We start from the raw sequence: 20,628 nt of genomic DNA, 5'->3' as shown, positions 1-20,628 counted from the left end.
GTGATCTCTGTGGATCATGGTCATGGAAGTGAAACAAAATTCTTATTCCCAACACATTTTCTGAAACCATTGTTTGTTGGGCATTCATTCAGATGACGACAGAAAGCATTTTAGAAGTTAAGTCTGCATGCTCCTTTCTTGCCATCCTTATCTGAATGCCAGAGCCAACAGGCCTGCAAAGATGGTGTCTCGCTTTTCTGACACTATCTAAAATATCTTTAATATTTGCAAAAAGCAAACCATGACCTCAGGCCTAGAGACTGTTGCTAAAGTAATCCTAAAACAGGCAGCGTCATTGTCACCCAGGAAAGCTGAGGAAATGTCTATCTTACTGAATCAGAGACCTCTGCTGGGTGTGCTGGTGCACTTCTGTAATCTCAGAACACCATAGGAGTGACAGGCAGCTTGAGCCATACAGCAAGATTCTGTCAAAAAAGACAGATGGACAGACAGACAGACAGGCAAGAAAGAAAGAAAAGAAGAAAGAGAGGGGGAGGGGAGGAAGGAAAAAGAAAAAGGGTAAGAAAGAAAAAATTTCTGTAGGTCTGTTGAGTACTTGTTCAGGCTGCTGTCTCAGGAATGCCGATATGCTGATACAGAGAAAACGCTAAAAGGAAGTGTTGATGTCAGTAGTTAGAGATAACTATTTGGGATACTGAGCCTGCAGCTAGTTAAGTATAACATTGCTTCTCCCACCAGCAACATACACTGGTGACATTTAGTACTAATTGTCTGTCACTTGGATCACGGTTCCTCAGTACCATTCATTCTCCACTAAGCAGATACAGGCTTTATATTATGCTTGACATCTTAAAAATAGCACTGTTTTAAAATGTTCATCTCATTAAGGGGGTAATTAATCTTCCTATTTCTTTAGCCAAGTTTAAGGTGGCCTCTACCTCCTGAGGGTATGTCTCTTGGCCAGGTGTTTGACACGGCATGTCTCCACTCTGCACGTAAGAGACAACGCACCTCTGTGCATTCCCTCCCTGCGTGAAACTGATTCTTGGCTGCCACGAACTTCTGCCGGGTCTGCCCACCTGTTGAAATCCTCACGCAGAGAGACGTGACTTTTCCTTTCTCGTCTTCTCTGTCTCGTTCTTTCAGAGGCTAGCCAGAGCCCGAGTGTGCATTTTCTGGTACACTGGGCTCCATTTCGAAAGCTCTACTTCCTACCGTGTGGCTGCTGCCTGCTATGTGGTTGACCTCCATGCCCACTCAGCTGAGATGCTGTGGCCCCTTCTCTCTTCTGTCCTCCTCTGGGCAGCTGGTAAGATTGACAGCTTGCTGCCTTGGAGTTTTTCTTCAAAATCTAATAAAAGTGTCTTCAAGCTTCAGACAAAAAAACAATCATCAAGAAGAACCCTTTCATTTTAAAAGGATATGTATAGAAGCCACCCCAAAACAAAACAGCAGCACAAAGCCCCATACACCGTTTCCCAAATTGAGGCTGTGGAGCGCAGATCAATATAATTATTTATTGTAATCTCCGGAATAATTTCAGTCGGTTCGGCTGCTCTTTATACCCTCCTCAGTGTCAGGCTCAGAAGTCGGTCACAACCAAGCAATTCACAGGAACACGTTAACAAAGCATGCTTAATATCTCTCGGAGAAAGCGCCTCCGAGCACAGGCACAGCATTCTTGGGTGTCACACAAAACTGTCAGTTTCTGTTGACACACATAACAGAGTGGAAACCACGCCAGAGCGCCATCTTCCTCTTTAGATTGGAAAGGACGCTGTCAGACATTCTGTTGGCAAGTAAAACTACACACACTTTCAGGACAGAACAAGCCACTTAGACTTTTTATACTACACACTTCAATTATGGGCAGCCAGAGACTTTTAAAAAAGTATGTTACATCTTTAAAAATACCAATTAGTGGGGGCAAAAGTTGAAAATATTTACCAGCAATGTTAAGTACTCCTGAAATCACAGTTTTCTGGATAAATAAATGTAATATTATATTTCTAATTTTTCTTATATATAGCTTGGAAAATATATTTTAGGTTGTTTAATTTTCACATCTTAAATAATCTTTCTTTTTTCCTTTGATTATGCTAAACTCTTTAAAAAATTTATATCTATTTTGTAGATAATAGTTTCATTCTGTTTTCAATACTTTGGCCTGACTTGTTTATGGAAAAAAATAACATTGACAATATTAGCTGGTTATACTGGCAGGAGAGGGCGTATCATAATTTTTTTATACCTTGTATTAACAATAAACCTTCTCACAGAGAAGAACATAAATACCTTAAATTATATTTCTAACAATAAAAATTCACATTTCATGCTTTAGTGAGACACTTAAATCGGCTGTAAGATAGTCCTTTGAGTTTGGGGTAGAGCCCTTCCAGTATCCGGACCTCCGGTAGGTGCCAAATCCAAAGTTCTGATGTTCTGAAAGTAGCATAGCTTCTGCCATCTTCCTATCCAGTAGAAAAAGGTGGCCAGCTGCAGCCGCTGCGATCTTGAGTCACATCAGAGTGAGTGCCAGTGTGCGTCAGGCCTTGGCACTCAAGGGGCTCGCCTGCTGCACTGAAGGAAGAGCACTCAAACTCGAATGTTCTCTGCTAGGAGTCGCGGACAGAGACAGCCCTTCCGAGTACAGCTAAACACGTGTATGTCTATTGCACAGGACTTTGAAAAGTTCCCCAAACAATGCTCCCCCAACCCCTGTAGCTACTATATACATTTTTCAGATAAGTTCAGCGTTTCACTGGGGAACGTGACTTGCAGAGAGTTTCCTTTAGAGGCAGGCTCCTCCCTGCCACTCCCACCAACCTCATCCACCAGCAAGACGCTCTCTGAGTCCTGGCCCTGGGAGGAGTCTGAGGTCTCTGATATTCGCAAAGTTCTCAGCGAGGTGGTGTCTGCTTGGGTCAGGCCCACGCCATGCACGCCCGGAAGCAAATTCCTGCCTCCCAGGCTGCTCTCGCTTAGGTCTGGTAGGTACAGGAGAGTCTGAGATGTGCTGCTGATCTCCCTCAGCTCCCGGGAGAGGAAGGAGCGGGAGTGGCTAGACATGGCCGAAGATGTCCTCCGACTCTCTGAGCAGTGCTGCGTTGACCCATCTCTGCCGGACCCACCTATGCGGCAGAAGAGGCACTTGATCTTCTCGATGGCTTTACTGAGTACAGTCTTCCGCAGAAGGATGTAGATCCAGGGGTCCAGAATGGGGTTCACGGAAGCGATTCTGATGGCCTGCAAGTCGGGGTTTCTGCTGATGTCTTTCACCACACTTGGCTGATACAACTGGTTGATAAACACTCGCACCTGCACAAACGAGAGGCCCACGTTGAGATTTTATAATTAAGCAATTTGGCAAAACACTTTTAAGTGTTGCATTTACCTTTGCAGTGATGTGATGTAGCTGCTCTTACGTGGTATTGCCTACTTTCCAACGGCAGTTTACACAAGTCAGTTACTATATATTTTAAAAGAGACTTTGTAAGTCAATTAACCATGTAATCATTACAAAATTACCGAGGCGCCTATGCCTTTACGTTAAGAGAAAATACTTCATGCTTTTGAACTAATATCAGTGTCTCCTGTTAGCCAGAATGGCCAGAGCGTGGTTTTCCTCTGTGGCACTCCTCCACTCTCCATAATAATCCGGTGTTGCTGTGTGTGTCTTGAATCCAGACTTTTTTCTAATCCATTTCCTCAACAGCATTTCTCAAGGAAGATAACATTGCAGTAGCCAACCAAATAACATTTCTCCCCGCAATCCCTCCTCCATACTGCCCCAGGTTATTTCTGAAGTGTATGTCCTTTATGCAGTTTGGCTGCTAAAAAAAAAAGCCTCCCGTAGCTCCCCGTGAGCTATAGTTTTGTGAATCTTCCAGATAGGGTTCAGCTGAATTCAGAGACTCTTCGACTACTCTATTGAGAACCCACTCCTCCTCTGCTTCAAAAGCCTCAAAAACAAGCAGGCAAAAAAAATGTGTCTTGGTTTCCTCCTTCCAGACACTTTACTAAAGTCCTTAGTGATCCATGGTAGCTGGAGGAGTTCCTTCTTTGTCAACTGATGCTTGTTACCTGGACCTGGAAGGTTGTGTGTGCATGGGTGCATGCATGCGTGTGTGTGCTTGCGTGTGTGTGTGCATGTGTGTGTGTGCATGGGTGCATGCATGCGTGTGTGTGCTTGCGTGTGTGTGTGCATGTGTGTGTGCATGTGTGTGTGCATGCGTGTGTGTGCTTGCATGTGTGTGTGTGTGTGCGTGCGTGTGTGTGTTTGAGGCAGGGCAATTTTTGCCATTCTGGCTATCCTTACCTCAACTTCCCAAGTGCTGGGATAAACAGGCATAAACTAGAGACCTGAAAAGTACTGAACTTTGCAAGCTCTCTCCTATCCTATTGATAATCAGGTCTGTTCTGGGCTCTAGTCTCCAGATGAATTTCACGTGGCGTTATTCGTTCTCCCAGGCTGGATTTACTTTTAAAATTTATTCTTAGTAGTGAGGTCATCACTAGAAAATATTGCCGTCTGTATTTTACTCACACTGTACTTAATGTTTCAAAGATGAAGGAAGTGATGCGCCTGAGCCTGTTAGCAGCAAGCCCCATCTGTGGCAGGGTTTATGCGAACCTGACACTTCAACCTCTAGAGGGCAGTGTTGCTCTACTTTGGAGCGGCTAGTACCTAGCATCTCTCCGATGCATTTTGCACAGGTACTTTACAAGAAGCTTTCAGAATAGTTTTGTCAAGTTTGGACTTTGAATTTCATGTATATATGCATAATATATTGTATATCATGTATTATCATCTATTATATATATTATATACTAACATTAACATGTTTTTCTGTTGGTTGGCTCTCCACAACCTCAAAGGAAACACAGTTACCCCTCAAAAGAGGAAATTTCTGAACAGTTAAAACAAACAAACAAAAAAGCTGTAGTTACTTAAAGCAATTCACATTTTGTTTCCAGATTTCTGTGCTATTTTAAAAAGTCAATGTTGTGAAAAATTAATGGTGTTTTTATTATCAAAACTAACAAGGAGCAAGGGAGAAAGCACCTTTGTATTTCATTTTATCTGCAGCCATAATTGAATCTGACTACCGCACAAGGGAATGAAAGACGCTGTAATTTTTTAAAGTTCTATTTAGAGTTCTATGGGGGCTGGGTGCTTACATTAATACAGGCCCCTGGATCTCATCACTTGGTGTCGTTCAGGGGCAGCATATGGAGAAGACCGAAGTATAAAGCACAACGTTCTGGGCTAGGGGAGGTGCAGGGGGCGAGCACTTGGCTAGCATGCATAAGCCTCAGGCTTAGTTCCCAAAGCTTCAGAATAAATTCAGTACATACGTCCCAATTCTAAATTCACATAAAAATTCTCAGAAGTCAATCAAATTATTTTCAGAGAACTCAAATGGTTGGGCTTGACTTTGCCGCCTAGTCTCAGTTTAATTTCGAGTAGAGTAAGGAAAAAGAAGCAAAAACAAAACCTGAGGCATTTAATAGCGCTTGAAAAAAAAAAACACAGCAGCTCTGGCTTCACTTTAAAAGCCACCAATAGCCCTACAGAATGAGTCCCAGGACAGACAAAGCTACGCAGAGAAACTCTGTCTTGAAACACCAACCACCACCACCACCACCAACAAAACCCAAAACAAAACCAAATAAAAAACCCAACATAAAGCAAAACACAGAAAAGACCTCTTGCTTTCCTGTCCCTGAAGAGCAGCGACAGGCTAGACAGGAATACTCATGGCAGCACTTTTTCTATGCCCCTTCTCCAGCAAGCCCTAGATGTTATATAAATAAATAAGTTCGGGCAGTCTGCAGTTATGGCAGCATGTGTTGCTGATAAAACAGAATGTCTGAGTCAAGAGAGGGGAAAAATTCTGAAAACCTTACTGGATACAAACAAGGCCCCTAACTTTCTTGCCTTTTGACGATGAGCAACTGCAGACTTGGTGGATGTAACTTGTGCCTGCTATTGGCAGTGACTCCAGGATTCTGAACTGCTGAAGATGGACCAGACATTCAGCTTAGAAGCACCAACATAGAACTGGGAGAGGATGCGATAAAAACTAGAAGGTGACCACAGGAAAGCTAATGGGAGGGAATATGGTAGCGTGGTGAATGCCCATGATTTGCTACCAAACAAATGACTCCATATTATGGCTGTGGCCTTTACCATTTATGCATAAAGGTTAGGGCCCCTTTTTGTAGCCCAGGATGATCTTGAACCCACAAAGCTTTGCCTGCCTCTTACCTAGTGCTGGGATGAAAGGCGAGCACCACCGGTTTGGGCTGTACGTAAATTCTTAAAGTGCTTAGTATAGGGCCTGGGATTTAACATTTGTTTTGCCACTTACTACTTTCCTTTGAATATAGATGTGGAAGCATGGCCACTCTGGGCTACTCTGATAGCTCAGGAAAAGGTAGCTTTGGGATATAGTTCGTGGCTGCTATTAAAAACATGTACTTCCCAGTTAATAGTCTTGTTTCAAGAATGTTGGACTGAAATGTTGGACTCTTGACTAGACCAGCGCAATAATTAGTTGTCTGAATTGAGATGCGGTCCAGTAAATGGCAGGCTCTGTAACTGGATCTGAGCATGCAGGCTACTTGTTCTGTTCCAAGCACATGAATGGAATTGTCTCTGTGTACCCAGTTATCTCATGGCCTTGGGAGGAGTCCAGAATTGACACAGCTGCTACTAGAAGTTCTTACCCCCCTCCCCTTTAAAGACAGGGGGGGAATGAATGTTCTTGACTGAGTGGCGGTATAAGAGTCTGTATTTTGTGTTCCTTCTAGCTCACTCACTGGCCATTCACTGCGTGCAAGTTACTTCATCCCTGGTGGCTAATATCTATCTTCATTGTAAAGGTTTTTCTTTTCCTCCTAATTCACAGCTTCAACACTTTAGCTCTAGGGGAGAAAAATGTCATGTTATAAATGTTTAATAAAACTAAAGCTTGAGATGCCAGTAAAGCTGGTCAGAAGAACTGAAGAAGGAGGCACTCCCAGCCACCCAGTTAGTCGCTGTTCTTCATCGGTGCCTGGGGAAACTGAGGTTCTGAGTGGGAGGAAGCTTCACTGAGAAGACTGCAATGAGCTGTTGGGTTTTGGGAAATCGTGTTTATGTGCTATTCTGCAGCCATCCCAGCACTTCTAAAAGGTCTGCCATTTCAAGCTGTGACTCAAACATTGCTTCTAGGAAGTTCTTTTAAAAAATTAGCTGCATTTATTAGGCAGGGGATCAAATGTCTTTGATTTCACTATAGTGGCATCTAAATTAATCAATTTTACCTGTGCATGCGCTTTTTTGTTCATATGATCATTTAGTGGGCCCCCTTCCAGTTCCTGCTTACTGTTCTATCTGCTTTTGTAAGCTGTTGTGGATGCCTTTATTACGACAACTGATTTACAGTAAGCAAAGAAAGAAACACAGGAAACTGTTTCCCTAAGGACGTAAATTTACCTGACCAAGACAGATGATTAATTTGTTATACTACTGGTAGCTCAGAGGAAGAAGAACGAAAAGGAACAAATAAGCAATAAATATGCCTGTGGCTTGCCTTTGTGTGGAGGGAAATGCAGTTCCAAACCTGACACCCTAGCTCTTTAGCCCCGAGGCAAAAGATCTGATTAGAACTGTTATCTCAACATTAGTATTAGAACTGCACAATTAAGTACCAGAAATCGATCTAGTTTTGATGGCATGTTCCTACAGAATGCAAGATATTTATCTTAAGCATGTACTTTCGTTTCTTTAGCTTCTCCTGCTTTGAAAAAACAAAACAAACCCAACCCCACGACGAGTTATAAATAGCAGAAAGGACAAAATGACAAAACCCACATTCCGACCAAATGTTGTTTGTGCTACAGGAGTGTGCTCACGCTTCCTCTGCTCACTGATTGTGACCCACGGAGAACTTCGCAGGTTTGGCTCATCCATTATGTCCACCAACTTTAGTTTTCAAGGCTCCATTTTGTACAACAAATTAAAATTTGCTTTTCATATTAAATAGATGTAGTAAGAGCTAATCTGGCCTCTTCCCACGGGTCCAAAAGGCAGACTCTTGCCTGCTTTGCCTTCTGTCTGTATTGTATGTAGCTCTCTCAAAGTCCAAGCAAGCTGGGTTTGCTCGGCCAGGTAGCTTTTCGAAAGCACTGAAAATGACCCAGAGGGCTTCAATTCCTCCAATGGAATTAGCACTCAATTTTATTCAATAATGTTAAAAGCAGGTGCTTCATCTTCCGTCTCGGGCTGAAGGTATGCCCAGCCGCTTTCACCGGCAGGGAGCTCTCACAGCTTGAATCTCATTTCTTCTCTGAATATATGAGAAACGTGGGGGCGGGGCTGTACAATAAGCCAAGAAAGACGGTAACTGAAAGTTTCTTTTGATTATTCCAATAATTACGGAACCGTGGGTGAGTATGTGGGTTCTACGGCTTCCCATCACTTGCCACAGATTTTAATTTAAACTGGCCTCTGAAAAAGATTGCTTTTTTTTTTTCGTAGCTCAAACTCAAGGCTAGAATCGGAAGCTGCTCTTATTTCCTGATTAGTTCTTTCTCACAAAAGCATTCGGGCTCTTGACCGACAGGAGCAGCCCTTAGCTGAGCTTAGCTGAGTCAGTCCCAGCTTTCAAATAGAGATGACTTAACATGCATACCTAGTTCTGACTTCCTTTAGACTGGACGCTATTTTTCATTCGCTAAAATGTAATTAACCTGCCAGCCATATATATAGCTCCAGGTCCTCACGCTTTGTCATAAATGGCCCTGAACCTGAGGGCCGGGTCAGCCCGTAGAATTAGTTCTGTATGGCTCTGCGGACGACAGAGATCACTTTATGGGTAGCTTCATGTGAATCAGTAGCGTGACATGCTCACTTGTAACCAAAACCTTTAGAAAGTACGTGTGTGGTTACTAATGGCCTAGCACCATTCCTCAGTTCCATGAAGTGGACGTCCTGTGAATTACAACCGCTCACTTGGTCATTTACCGTCCCGTGAAGTAGGAGGCAGAGAGACTGGAGGCAGAAGCAGGGTTCTTCCCTTCCAGCTCACACTTTATTTTGGGTTGACATTTGCAGACAGTAAAATATATTTATGTGGCTCAAGTGTGACTTAACTCTGTAAATTACATTAGGTTCTGGGATGGCTTGCAGGCCCTGCTGGCCAGTCATATTGACTTCTGTTTATACAGATTGGCAAGAAGCTACTGTATGCTGGCGTCTACCCCTCTCAGCCACCGCTAAGTTTCTTCCATTTACAGTCACTTTGGTAAGAGATAAAAATATTTTATATCAGAGATCCCTAGTAGTATTAATGAGCGAAAGAAAAGAATAATAGCCCATTAAATTTATTTCCACTTGGTTCCAGTAAACATAGATAGTAATTTCTTTTTGAATAGGTGGTTTAGAATTTCCAGGAATGCAGTATTTGGAGAGACAGAACTTGGAACAAGATAAATTCTAGACGAAGAATCATGTTCTACCACTGACCTGTTTCTAGTGCATTCTACCAAGGACAGGTAAAAGCAGAGACCTTAAGAGGCGTCTACCCCTCTCTGTTTATATTGTAAGCACACAGAAGGCAATTTCAAAGAGTGTGTTGCTTCAAAGATGAAGTGCACCAAAGCACCAACGGACACTTTCTCCACAAAAGCCCAAACTAGAAGTAACTGTAGTATGACAGTAGTGGGGACAGGAGTCTGGTGGCCGAAGGGAAACCATCTGCATAAAGGAGAAACCGGACCTCTCCTGGTCATTGAGAATTAAAATACAACGCCAGCCCGATCACATCAACTTGTCCACACTTCCCAACTCCACCGTGCTTTCTTGGCTTGCAAAAAGAATAAGGAACTTGAATTTGGACGTTACCCTGTTCCAGTGTCTTCTCAAGCATGCCATGGGTTTTGTGTGTGTCTGTGGGGGCGGGGGTGGATGGGTGGGGAGGCACTGAGGGAGGGGAGTGGGGAGCAGCGAGCAGCTTGAACCTGTCTGCAAGACTATTCTAAACAAGTCACTCTTTCCCTTCCGTCTGGCTTTTAAACTAAAAAGCATCTCATCTATTCTAACTTTAAAATGCTGCATAATCTAGAAAGAGCAAAAGGCCTACAGAAATCAAAACACCCAAACCCACAATTCCCCTAAGGGATGAATTCAACAGGGCTTATCACCCCTGGTTTGCAGTGTTCTGGGGGCCACAGAGTGGAGCGCTAGAGTAAGTAACCCTATAGTGAGTTGTCTCCACCCCCATCTGACTGAGCCTGCAAGTGAGGGCTCTGGGAAGATACAAAGCAAAACAACAGGCTGTGAGGGGAGCGCAGGGGGCTGTCCAGGGGACCTCAGAACCCATGCTTTCGGGGAAAGAATCTCGGGGGACCTCGGGGGAAATCACCCGCCAAGTCCTTAGGGTCAGGACTTAGAAGAAAAGCCTGGGTCTTCTAGGGAAGTCATGAGCAGGTCCCAGTCCAGACCTGGAGGAAACTTGTCCCCGCTAAGGACTCAGGGAGAAAGCGGGGAGCGAGGGGAGAGAAGTGGACGCAGGAGAAGGACCGAGTAGACCCCAGCCCCAGACACTCACCACCAGCGGAATGGAACATATGAGCACCACCAGGGAGGTGGCGATGAGTAAGATGACCATCTGGATCTCAGCGCCCGCGATGCGCCGGAAGCTCCTGCGGCGGCGAAAATCGCTGAGGCGCTGCAGGGCTGGGGAGGCACCCGCGTGGCCCCGACTGGCCGCCGAAGCCACTGCTGCCGCGGCGGCCGCGTGGTGCTGCTCGGTGCCCAGCGAGGTGCGGCGCATGAACTGGCGGTGCATGCGGAGCAGCGCGCCGCACACGAGCACATTACAGAGCACGGTGGCTAGGATGAGGAAGGAGCTGAAGCCCGCGTACATGTAAGAGAAGGCGGCATAGGCCGTCACGTTGCTGGTCCAGTCAATGAAGCACCAGGTGCCGGGGTACTGTCGTTCAGACCTGCCCAGGCCCATGTTAGGCAGTGCGCAGAACAGCACGTTGGATGCATAGACCGCGAAGAGTGTGAGGCCGGCCAGCCGCTTGTCCACATAGTGGCTGTAGAAGTAGGCGTGGTTGATGGCCAGGTAGCGCTCAATGCTCATGGCACAGATGATGCTGAGACCCGACAGGCCAAAAAAGAGTAGGATGAAGGTGCTGTAGTCACACAGTGCCTGGTCCCCGGGCCATTGGCCCTTCATGTATGTGGCGATGGTCACTGGGCTTACCAGCAACGTGCCTAGTAGGTCAGTGACAGCCAACCCACATACGAGAGTGTAGAAGGTCGTCTCCTTCTGCTCCTTGCGCGACTTGCACAGCACTATGATGGCCACCAGGTTGCCCACGACCCCGAAGATGAACATCACTGCCGGAATGGTCACTGGGCTGTTCAGCCTCTCCGAAGCGGAGAAGGACGCATTGACCCCAGGAGTGGACATGCTGGTGGTCAGTATACTGTTCACAGCTTTGGAGCTCACGGTTCGATCTGGAGATGGTGAAAGACAGGAAAGGGAGAGGTGAGCCATTTACCACTTGCAAGGTGTTCGACCCATGGCCAAAAATGCTGTGTCTATGAGACAAGGGAGAGCAACCGGATCCGACTTCCTGATCTGTAGCCACTTACTAACTGTGGCTACTCAAATCCCCAAGCTCTAAATGCGTCCTGCCAAGAGCACCACTCTGCTGACATTAATATTTATAAACTGATAACTGCCTTTCCCGCCTACCGCCCCCACTCCCAACTTATTCCATCGCCAAGATGAGTAAGACCCTTCTCAAGGGAAAAGTGACTTGCTAGTGCTATTGCTGACGGAGTCGATAAAATTCTCATTGAAACAAGTTATGGATGATTTGGGAAGCACATTCTATTCTTTGGTTCCCCGAAAGAGCCTGGCTCCTGTGCCATCCATGCAAAAAACATTCATCCCAACTTACCTGTAGGGTGGGTTTAGGAGCTGGGTGCGTTCCAAGGCTCAGGCCGCAGACGATCTGGACCTGCCTCTAACCTCAGCCATCAGTTTCTTCCCGCTCAGTGCGGAACTTGTCAAGCCTTTGCCCTCCTCGGAACCTGGTCTGCCAACTTTCCGGAACTGAGGTCAGAGCTTTCAAAAAGCTTAGAAAGCAAGCGAGGCTCAGTTGAAGACAGGTCTTGGCTTTCTTGTTTGATTTATCCCTTCCCAGGGCGAGTCTCAGCTTTGCAGAGCCCGCAGGTCTGGTGCGGGAGGTCAGCGTCCAGGTGTGCCGCCACGCGTGCAGGTGGAACGGAGCGTAGGTCCGGGTTCCCTCCTCCCCAGCCGCGGGCTGAAGGGACAGCTACCGGAGAAGGGGGCTGCCGTTGAGGCCGCTCCTTGTGCTCTGGGGGCGGCGCTGGGTCCCTTGGGCCTGGGGCTCTGATCTGGGGCTGCTCATCTTCCTCTCCCGCTGCCGGGTTTCGAGCTTGGTTCTCGCCGTTCCAGACTCTGTACAAACTTTTCTCCTCCCCGCAAGTTTCCCTGGCGAAGGCGGAGACAGTCGGCGCGCGGCCCGGGCGCCCATTGGCTGACACAGAAAGGGCGGAGTGAGTCTTCCTATGGCACCGCCCGGGAGCCTGGTGATAGAGGGCGGAGCGGAAAGCCTGGGGAGGTCTGAAGGGACCCGAGGGGGTGCCCCCGCGCAGCGGAGGTGGCTCCAGTGCTTTCCGTCTCTCAGAGATACTGAGAGCACCCGGGCCGAGTCCCAGGGAAGTCCCTGCACGCGCTTTTGCCACTCCTAAGCTGAGCATTTAGTGGGGATGCTGCTGGGACCAGCGTCTGGTCTACGTCGCTCTGCCGTATGGAGGGCATTAATTCTCTCACCTTCCACCCGCGGACAGAGCTTGTGGGTCTTGGGCTATCAGGACAATTGCTTTAGGATTCTACCCGGGAGCGGCAGAGCGGATATGTGGGTGTGTGGTTGTATGTGGGTGTGTACGCCCGAGAGCTCCAGGGTGAGACTTGGCAGACGAGTGGGTGGATGGGTGGGTAGGTACCAGGCTTGGGCGGGGAGACGACGAAGAATCCATCCTCTCACCATAAAAGGAGTTGGCAGTGCCCTAGTTGCCCTCAGTAGGGCACCAAAGCGGGGGCGGGGAGGAAGGCGAGCGACACCGAACTGCAACTTCTCCTGGCTTAGGTGGGAGAGCCCTTGGGACTTTGGAGAGACATGGTGGCAGCAGGTACACCTGAGACTTTAGTTGAGGTCCCGGGATTAACTGGGAAAGCATTCTTCCTTAGGAGGACTTCTGAGCTCTAAAACAAGGGTAGACTGAGCAGCTTCCGCCTTCCTGTTAGCTTTCTGGTAGATGCCTTCACCTGCAGGATGAGACGAGGTTTGATAAGTAAATAAGCAGATTTTCCAGGCGTTGCCTCTTTGTTAACTCAGAAAAGGTCTATTTGTCTTCCCTTATTCTTTGGTTTATAGTTTGTTCGGCTTATTTGATGAGGAATAATCATTTCCTAATTATCTACTTTTCTTCTAGGAAACAGATTTAAGATAGGAAAACACCAAGGCCAATTAAAACCGCTTCACCCTACTCTCTAAAAACTACACAATATAGTTTTCCAAGCAATTCAAATTCTTAGAAAAACCTCTATCCTGCTGAAGCATGCATACTTGGCATCTTATACAGTAATTAGGTGGGTTGAATCTTAAGTATCACTTCATGAATAAAAAAAATCTGCCAAGAATTTATCCGATACTTTAGCTAGTCTCAGTAACAAATGAAAAACAAGAGAACCAAAGAGCATACCTGATTTTAGCTACCTTAAGTCTATAAAAGTACCCAGAATTGTGTTTATTTGCATAAGGAAATGTGGGCATAGTATTATGGCATTAAGTGTGTGTAAAGCTTTTCATCATGGACATTAGAAGGGAAGGCATTCTTAGCTGATGGAAAAGTCAGTGGTGGTGTTTCATTTTTTTTCTCAGTGTGCTGTTACCACTGCATAGTCATTTCTGTTGTCTGTGCGTCCTTCGGATAGCAATCTCTAGAATGATCTCAGCACAGGACACAAATCAACGCCAGAAGAATAACAAGACAGAAACTGTACCCTGCACCCCTGTTCCTCACTAACCACATTGCATGATACTTACTCATGTTAGCTGGTTGTCAGAAAACACATGAAGGAAAGAGAGGATGTTTTCCATAGCCTGTTAATATACTCCCCCACCCCCGAAGATCCTGAAACGAAAAAGTTAGGATTGGTATAGTAACTGCAGGTAGTTTCAGTCCACACAGATGGTTTTGGCTAAACTAGATGGTTCACAAAGCAAGCCCAAACTCACAAATCTTGGACAGGGATTAGTTGGGAAGAGATTGGTAAAGAGAGGAAGGGGACAGACACAGAGATAGGAGCTAGAAGAGGGTATGGGAAGAGAATAATAAGAATGCATTATATATAGTTATGAAATTGTAAAGAAAAATTTGATTTAAGAAGATTGGTGGTATGAATTTTTCACAATGGAGAGTATATTAAGCTGGGCATTGCAGTACAGACTTGTATTCATAAAATTTGGGAAACTGAAGTAGAATTGTGAGTTCAAGGCCAATCTGAACTTTATTATGAGAACTTGTTTTTTTTTTTAAAAAAAAAAACCTAAAAATATTATTAAGTGTCCTGAGGTACGATGTTGAGAAAATCAGTATCTCTTACTAGATTTGTTATCAACTGAAGCATTTGCTTACTAATCCTTTCAATTTTCTTCCCAGTATCTTTAAAATGATGGAAAAGAAGAATCCAGTTCTCAAAGCTAAAACAAAATGCCATGAAGCTTATTTACACCTTCTTTGCTCCACTATTTTAAAAAGTACAATGCTACCTCTGGTGTACTGTAACTCTAAGGAGTTGCCTGCTCTTCCTCTTTAAGATTTATTTATTTTCACTGTGTTGAGTGTTTTGCCTGCATGTTTGCTTGTGTACCACATGTGTGCCTGCTGCCTGTGGAGACCAGAAGAGATCGTTGGATCCCTTGAGCCTGGTGCTACAGAAAAAAGGCTATGAGCTGCTATGTGGATGCAGGGACTCAAATCCAGATCTTCTGCAAGAGCAGCAAGTGCTTTTGTCCCCTAAGCCATCTCTCCAGCCGTGGTCACCATTCTTAGGACATAAAGTTAGTCTTCAGAGATTAAAAATTGAAAGTTTGGTCTTCAGCCATAATGACCTCCAACACATCTATGCTTAGGAAGCTAAGCAGGGACAGGCCGGGTTAGTACTTGGAAAGGGAGAAATTGGAAGTTTGGGAAACACTTTATTTCCTTGGTTTGGGAAACTGGGGCAGTGGAGTCCAGTTTCTCTCACATTCTGCCAGGAACTCACATTGCAAAAGGGAAGACTTGCTATAATCATGTGGGTAATTCTTGTTATTGTTTGTATATTTCAATGACGAGATCTTTATTCTAATCTTCGTTCTTTGTTTCCCTTGCCGTTTCTGTCTCTTCCCTACCTCTCTGCACTGAAGCTTCAGTTCTTTGGAACCGTCATTAAACCCTCCCCGAAGGGTTGAAGTAGTTCAAGAACTGATTGTGTGATTTCCTGTTCCGGTTAATTGTCTGACTACTCTGTCAAATAAATAACTTCAAGTGAAAAGCCATTTAAACCCAAAGGCTGTGGTACATCGCCACACATATGCCCTTCAACCAACTTGTGAAGGAACAGGTTTGGATCGTCCCTGGATGAAAGGGACTGTGGGACAAGCCAGATTCAGCCATCAGGTTTGGAGAAAGGAAAGGAATGACTTCTGGGCAGGAAGGGGAATCAGGTATGCCCCAAACTCCTTTAAAATTTATATTATTATTATTATTCCAACACAACATTTTTATTGATTCTCTGGGAATTGCACATCGTGCACATCGATCATAATGACTTCCTAGTCCTTCCGTGTCCAGTCTGTGACTGCCCCAAAGAGTAAAAATAAAAATAAAACAAGAGACAACAGAAAATCAAGTCCAATTTGTGTCATCTATACACTCACAGAAGCATGGTTATTTTATTATTTTTTTTAACTACATGTTTGTGTGTGTGTGTGGTGACTATGAGCATGCGCTAATACTGGAGGAGGTTAGAAGCTTTAGCTAACCCCTGGAACTGGAGTAGTAGGTGTTTGTGAGCCACCTGACATGGATGCTGGGGACCAAACCCTGCTCCACTGGAGGAGAAGCAAGAGTTCTTACCCGCTGAGCCATCACTGATGCCTCTGGTCCCGACCCTTTAATAAGTTCTCAATGCACTCCCCAAGTGCTAACTTTAATATGGTTAAAAATAACAGGAGGTCTGCACTGGCTGTGTTTGTTATTGCCTGCCTTTTGTGACCCAAAACACGGTCACAGGCATCTTTCTGGCTCAACAATGCAGTCTCTTTAGACACAGTTGACTTTCAAGGGGTTCAGTGCATTACAAAAATGACACTGATTGGACATTGGGTATGGCTGTGGCCCTAATGGTGGCTGCCCCTCTTTAGTGGCATTGCAAGTGCATGCTCCCCTATTGTCTTCATTTTCTAAGTGTGAACTCCTTGCTGAGTCCATTGCCTGGAGCCGTGACACATGTCAGTGCTATGGTTGATTCCCCCACTATCTTTCTGTGTCAACAAACCACACCGTGGAGGCTTGCACATCACGAGTGATTGCTTCAGGCTGCCTTCTGCTCCGGCAGTTGCACTTCTCAAAGCACAGGCTTTCTCTTCCTTCATTCCCACTCTGGTTTTCCTTCAAATACTCCTGCCACACCGGTGGCAACCTTTGGTTGCTGCCTGTATTTGAAGGTCCGAACGAAGTGTACACATTATTAATTCAGGGTTCTTTTCTAGAGGATGGAGGGGCTTTGCATTATGTGTCAGTTTATATTTTTTCTCTCCAGAATCTCTGTTTATAACCCTGTAAAAGATACACAGCAATGGGGACTTACCTTACTCCACTTCTGGGGAGTAACCAAGTTAAAGAGTAAAAGGTTTTATGGTTTGGGAGACTCTTGGACAGCCCTGGCTAACAGCTCAAAAGAGGACTTGTCATGTCTGGTGTTTGAGTTGTTGTTATGAGATTTTTGACTCTTGGAGGGAGCACCATCAGCGTAGATGAGAAAGGTTCAATAAAACTATATATTTATGCACGGAATTATGTGTGCAAACATGAGCTGAACAAGGATGACATCATAGGCATCAAACTGGATGGGGAAAAGCCATGAAGCCTTAACCCTACATAGCCATAAGCAACTGAGGAACACTGGGAGCAGGAGAGTTGGTGTTCCTCTGGGAAGGACACACTAATTGGTAGTCCAGTGCCAAGTAACACTATGTGAACTGAACAGGTTATATTTAGGAATATATATATATCCTATTATATACATACATATATATTATATGCATTCAATATCAATTAGTGACAAAAGAGTCAATTATTTGAAGGAAAGCAGTGAGGGTTATAAGGAGGATTTGGAGGGAGGAAAGGGAAGGGAAAAATATTGGAATTAAATTATAATCTCAAAAAAATAAAAGGAAAAAGAAGATATACAGGAACTCTGCAGCTGGTCACCACCACCAGTGTCATGTGTAGCTCATCATGGCCCACGGCTTTCCACTTTCATATCTGCATTGCTACATGGCTTCATGAGAACTTCCTGGAGGATGTGAGGTGGATGAGACAGTGTCTGACAGGAATAACCAGGCCCCATTCCAGCTTCCTCTTACACACACGACTGGATGTTAACCCGCATCCAGTTAACCCACATTGTCCTTGACGGTCAAGTGCAGCCCATGAGACTGAGGATGTAGCACACAGAGTGACTGTGTTATACCCAGGAGACAATGGTTCAAGGCCCTCCTCCACATCATCTCGCTTTTCCGTTTTTCTGCTCTTGCTTGATCTTTCTTGAAAGGGGTGATGCATACTTATTCTCAGCACCTTGACTAGCCTTGGGTTTTTGCTCTAGTTAACATTTGCTCCAAAAGTGGGCTTCTCTGCCCAAGGCCGAGAGCTAGCTCCTCTAGTCTGTTACCTTACTTTTCTAACTTTTTTTTTTATGAAAAGATTTATAAGTTAAAAGTTACAGCTTGCTCTTTTGTACATTTCCCCACACATTCGCCTTGAGAGAAAGATTTCTGATTCAGTAGCTTCCAGAATGTTTTTCTTATCAGAAAGTGTGTGTTCTTTGCAGCTAATCCCAAATGAGCTGTCAGGAGGTTGTGTGTGTGGGGGGGTGTTTGTTTCTAGGATCCTTGGCAAATCATTGCCTTTGCAAAGCTGTTATCAACCTATGATCTTTAAGTTATTATGTTAATTGTGTGTTATTTTACATAGTATGGTGATACTGACATCTCATCCCTTTCAACCTTTCTGAAAGTTCAAGTTAAAAACAGTATGGAATATCTATCACCGTGCATAAGACTCAAGTCCATGTTGGATCAAAGACCTCAACATAAAGCTAGCCACACTGAACCTCTTATAAGAGAAAGTGGGAAGTACACTTTAACACACTGGCATAGCAGACTACTTCCTAAATGTAACCCCAGCAGCACAGACACTGAGAGAAACAATGAATAAATGGGACCTCCTGAAACTGAAAAGCTTCTGTAAAGCAAAGGACACAGTCAACAATTCAAAACTTAGCCTACAGAATGGGAAAAGATCGTCACTAACCCCACATCAGACAGAGGTCAGATTTCCAAAATATACAAAGAACTCAAGAATTTGATCATAAAAAGGACAATTAATCAAAAAAAATGGAGTATAGACCTAAACAGAGAACCCTCAACAGAGGAATCTAAGATGGCTGAAAGACACTTAAGGAAATGCTCAACATCCTTAGTCATCAGAGAAATGCAAATCAAAACAACTCTGAGATTCCATCTGACACCTAAAAGAATGACCAAGATAAAAAACACTAATGCTTACAACTTATGCTGGAGAGGTTGTGGGGTAAAGGGAACACTCTTCAATTGCTGGTGGGAGTGCAAGCTGGTACAACCCCTTTGGAAATCAGTGTGGTGATTTCTCAGAAAATTAGGAAACAACCTTCCTCAAGACCCAGTAATACCACTTTTGGGTATATACCCAAAGAATGCTCAATCATGCCGCAAGGACATGTGCTCAACTACGTTCATAGCAGCCTTGTTTGTCAGAGCCAGAACCTGAAAACAACCTAAATGCCCCTCGATTGAAGAATGGGTAAGGAAAATGTAATACATTTACACAATGGAGTACTACACGGCAGAAAAAAATAATGACATCCTCAATTTTGCAGGCAAATGGAGCTAGAAAACATCATTTTGAGTGAGTAACTCAGACCCAGAAAGACAATTATCATATGTACCCACTCATAAGAGGTTTTAAAACATAAAGCAAAGAAAACCAGCCTACTTATCACAATCCCAGAGAACCTAGACAACAATGAGGACTCTAAGAGAGACATACATGGATCTAATCTACATGGGAAGTAGAAATAGACAAGATATCCTGAGTAAACTGGGAGCATGGGGATCTTGGGAGAGGGTTGAAGGGGAGGGAAGAGGCAGGGAGGGGAGCAGAGAAAAATGCAGAGCTCAATAAAAATCAATTAAAACAAACACTATGGAAGCTTGCCTACAATGCTGCTCTCCCCTGGTGAACATGTTTTGCATCAGGGATGCTCCAGTCATCCTCCAGTAGTCGAGCATCTCTGGAGTGAGCCACGAGTCAGCTACCCAGGAACTCTTCCTGAATAACCTTCACAACTAACCTTTAACGACCACCAGTCATGCAGTAGGGAATGTGTGAAGTACCTATTGAATCATTCCCCTTGTTTCACAAGTGAGGCTAATTGCCACAAAGAAGACCCAAGTAATAGTTCTCAGGTCACGGAGTTCAGTAGTGCTACGACAGGGAGTATGTGTAACTGGTCACTGGATGATGCTGTCCTGCTCTTAAATGCCTCACATCCATCCATAAAACATTACACAACAACGACAAAGCAAACGGAAAGCGCAGCATGTCATTAAACCAATAAAGGTGAAACTTTTGTGGACAGCAATGGCATAGTCGTGCTATCTACCCCGTTATCTCCATGTCCTCAAGAAGCTGTTGATGGAAACAGGAGGCATGAGGCCCTCAATTTGATAGGATGGCCTTGTATTTTAACTTATTGTCTTATGTGCAGAAAGCTACCTCTTCCGAAGCTGCTGGCAGGGTTGATACCGATTTCTGGGACAGTTTAAACAGTTGGATTTCCTTGTGACTCTTGGGTTTATTCTGTTCACAAACACACAGCCAAAATCAACTTTGCAGCGTAAGTCGGGCCTATGTCTGGTGACAAAGACGCATGCTTTCGTCAGTGTTAATATGGAGATTCATTGCACATGCGCAGGCTATATTCTGGGACTGCGTTTAACATTCAACTTTTTCTTAATTAAATATACAAGGGGAGTAAGTAACAGTATAGCCTTAATTTCACAGAATATAAACTGAGCCTTAGAAAGGCATTCTTCCCGATGACAGTGGGAGGAAAGGGGCCAGAAAGTGGTTTCCTAATTGCTGTTACAGGAAGAAATGGGACATCAAGCCTCAGCCATCCTCAGCTGTGTGACTTTTATATAGGTTCACTTCCTGAAAGTCTTGTGCTGTTAGTTTCTATGGGGCATAACTTCTGGGTT

The 20,628-nt window shown here is 44.7% G+C and overlaps 1 protein-coding gene across 1 annotated transcript; it reads right to left on the bottom strand.

Moving 5' to 3' along the window:
- Nucleotides 1-1,464: 1,464 nt before the first annotated feature.
- Nucleotides 1,465-12,482, bottom strand: Ptger4 (prostaglandin E receptor 4). The gene is made up of 3 exons (XM_075975956.1): nucleotides 11,929-12,482; nucleotides 10,560-11,479; nucleotides 1,465-3,279 (listed from the first exon to the last, which is right to left on the bottom strand). The coding sequence occupies exons 2-3, from the start codon at nucleotides 11,430-11,432 to the stop codon at nucleotides 2,689-2,691; spliced, it is 1,464 nt and encodes a 487-aa protein (XP_075832071.1). The 5' UTR covers nucleotides 11,433-11,479; nucleotides 11,929-12,482; the 3' UTR covers nucleotides 1,465-2,688.
- Between the last annotated feature and the right edge of the window lie 8,146 nt (nucleotides 12,483-20,628).

Source organism: Microtus pennsylvanicus, chromosome 6 (genome assembly GCF_037038515.1).
Source record: "Microtus pennsylvanicus isolate mMicPen1 chromosome 6, mMicPen1.hap1, whole genome shotgun sequence".
NCBI lineage: Eukaryota > Metazoa > Chordata > Mammalia > Rodentia > Cricetidae > Microtus > Microtus pennsylvanicus.
The sequence above is the reverse complement of the archived record's forward strand: the minus strand, read 5'-3'. Positions and strand labels throughout refer to the sequence as shown.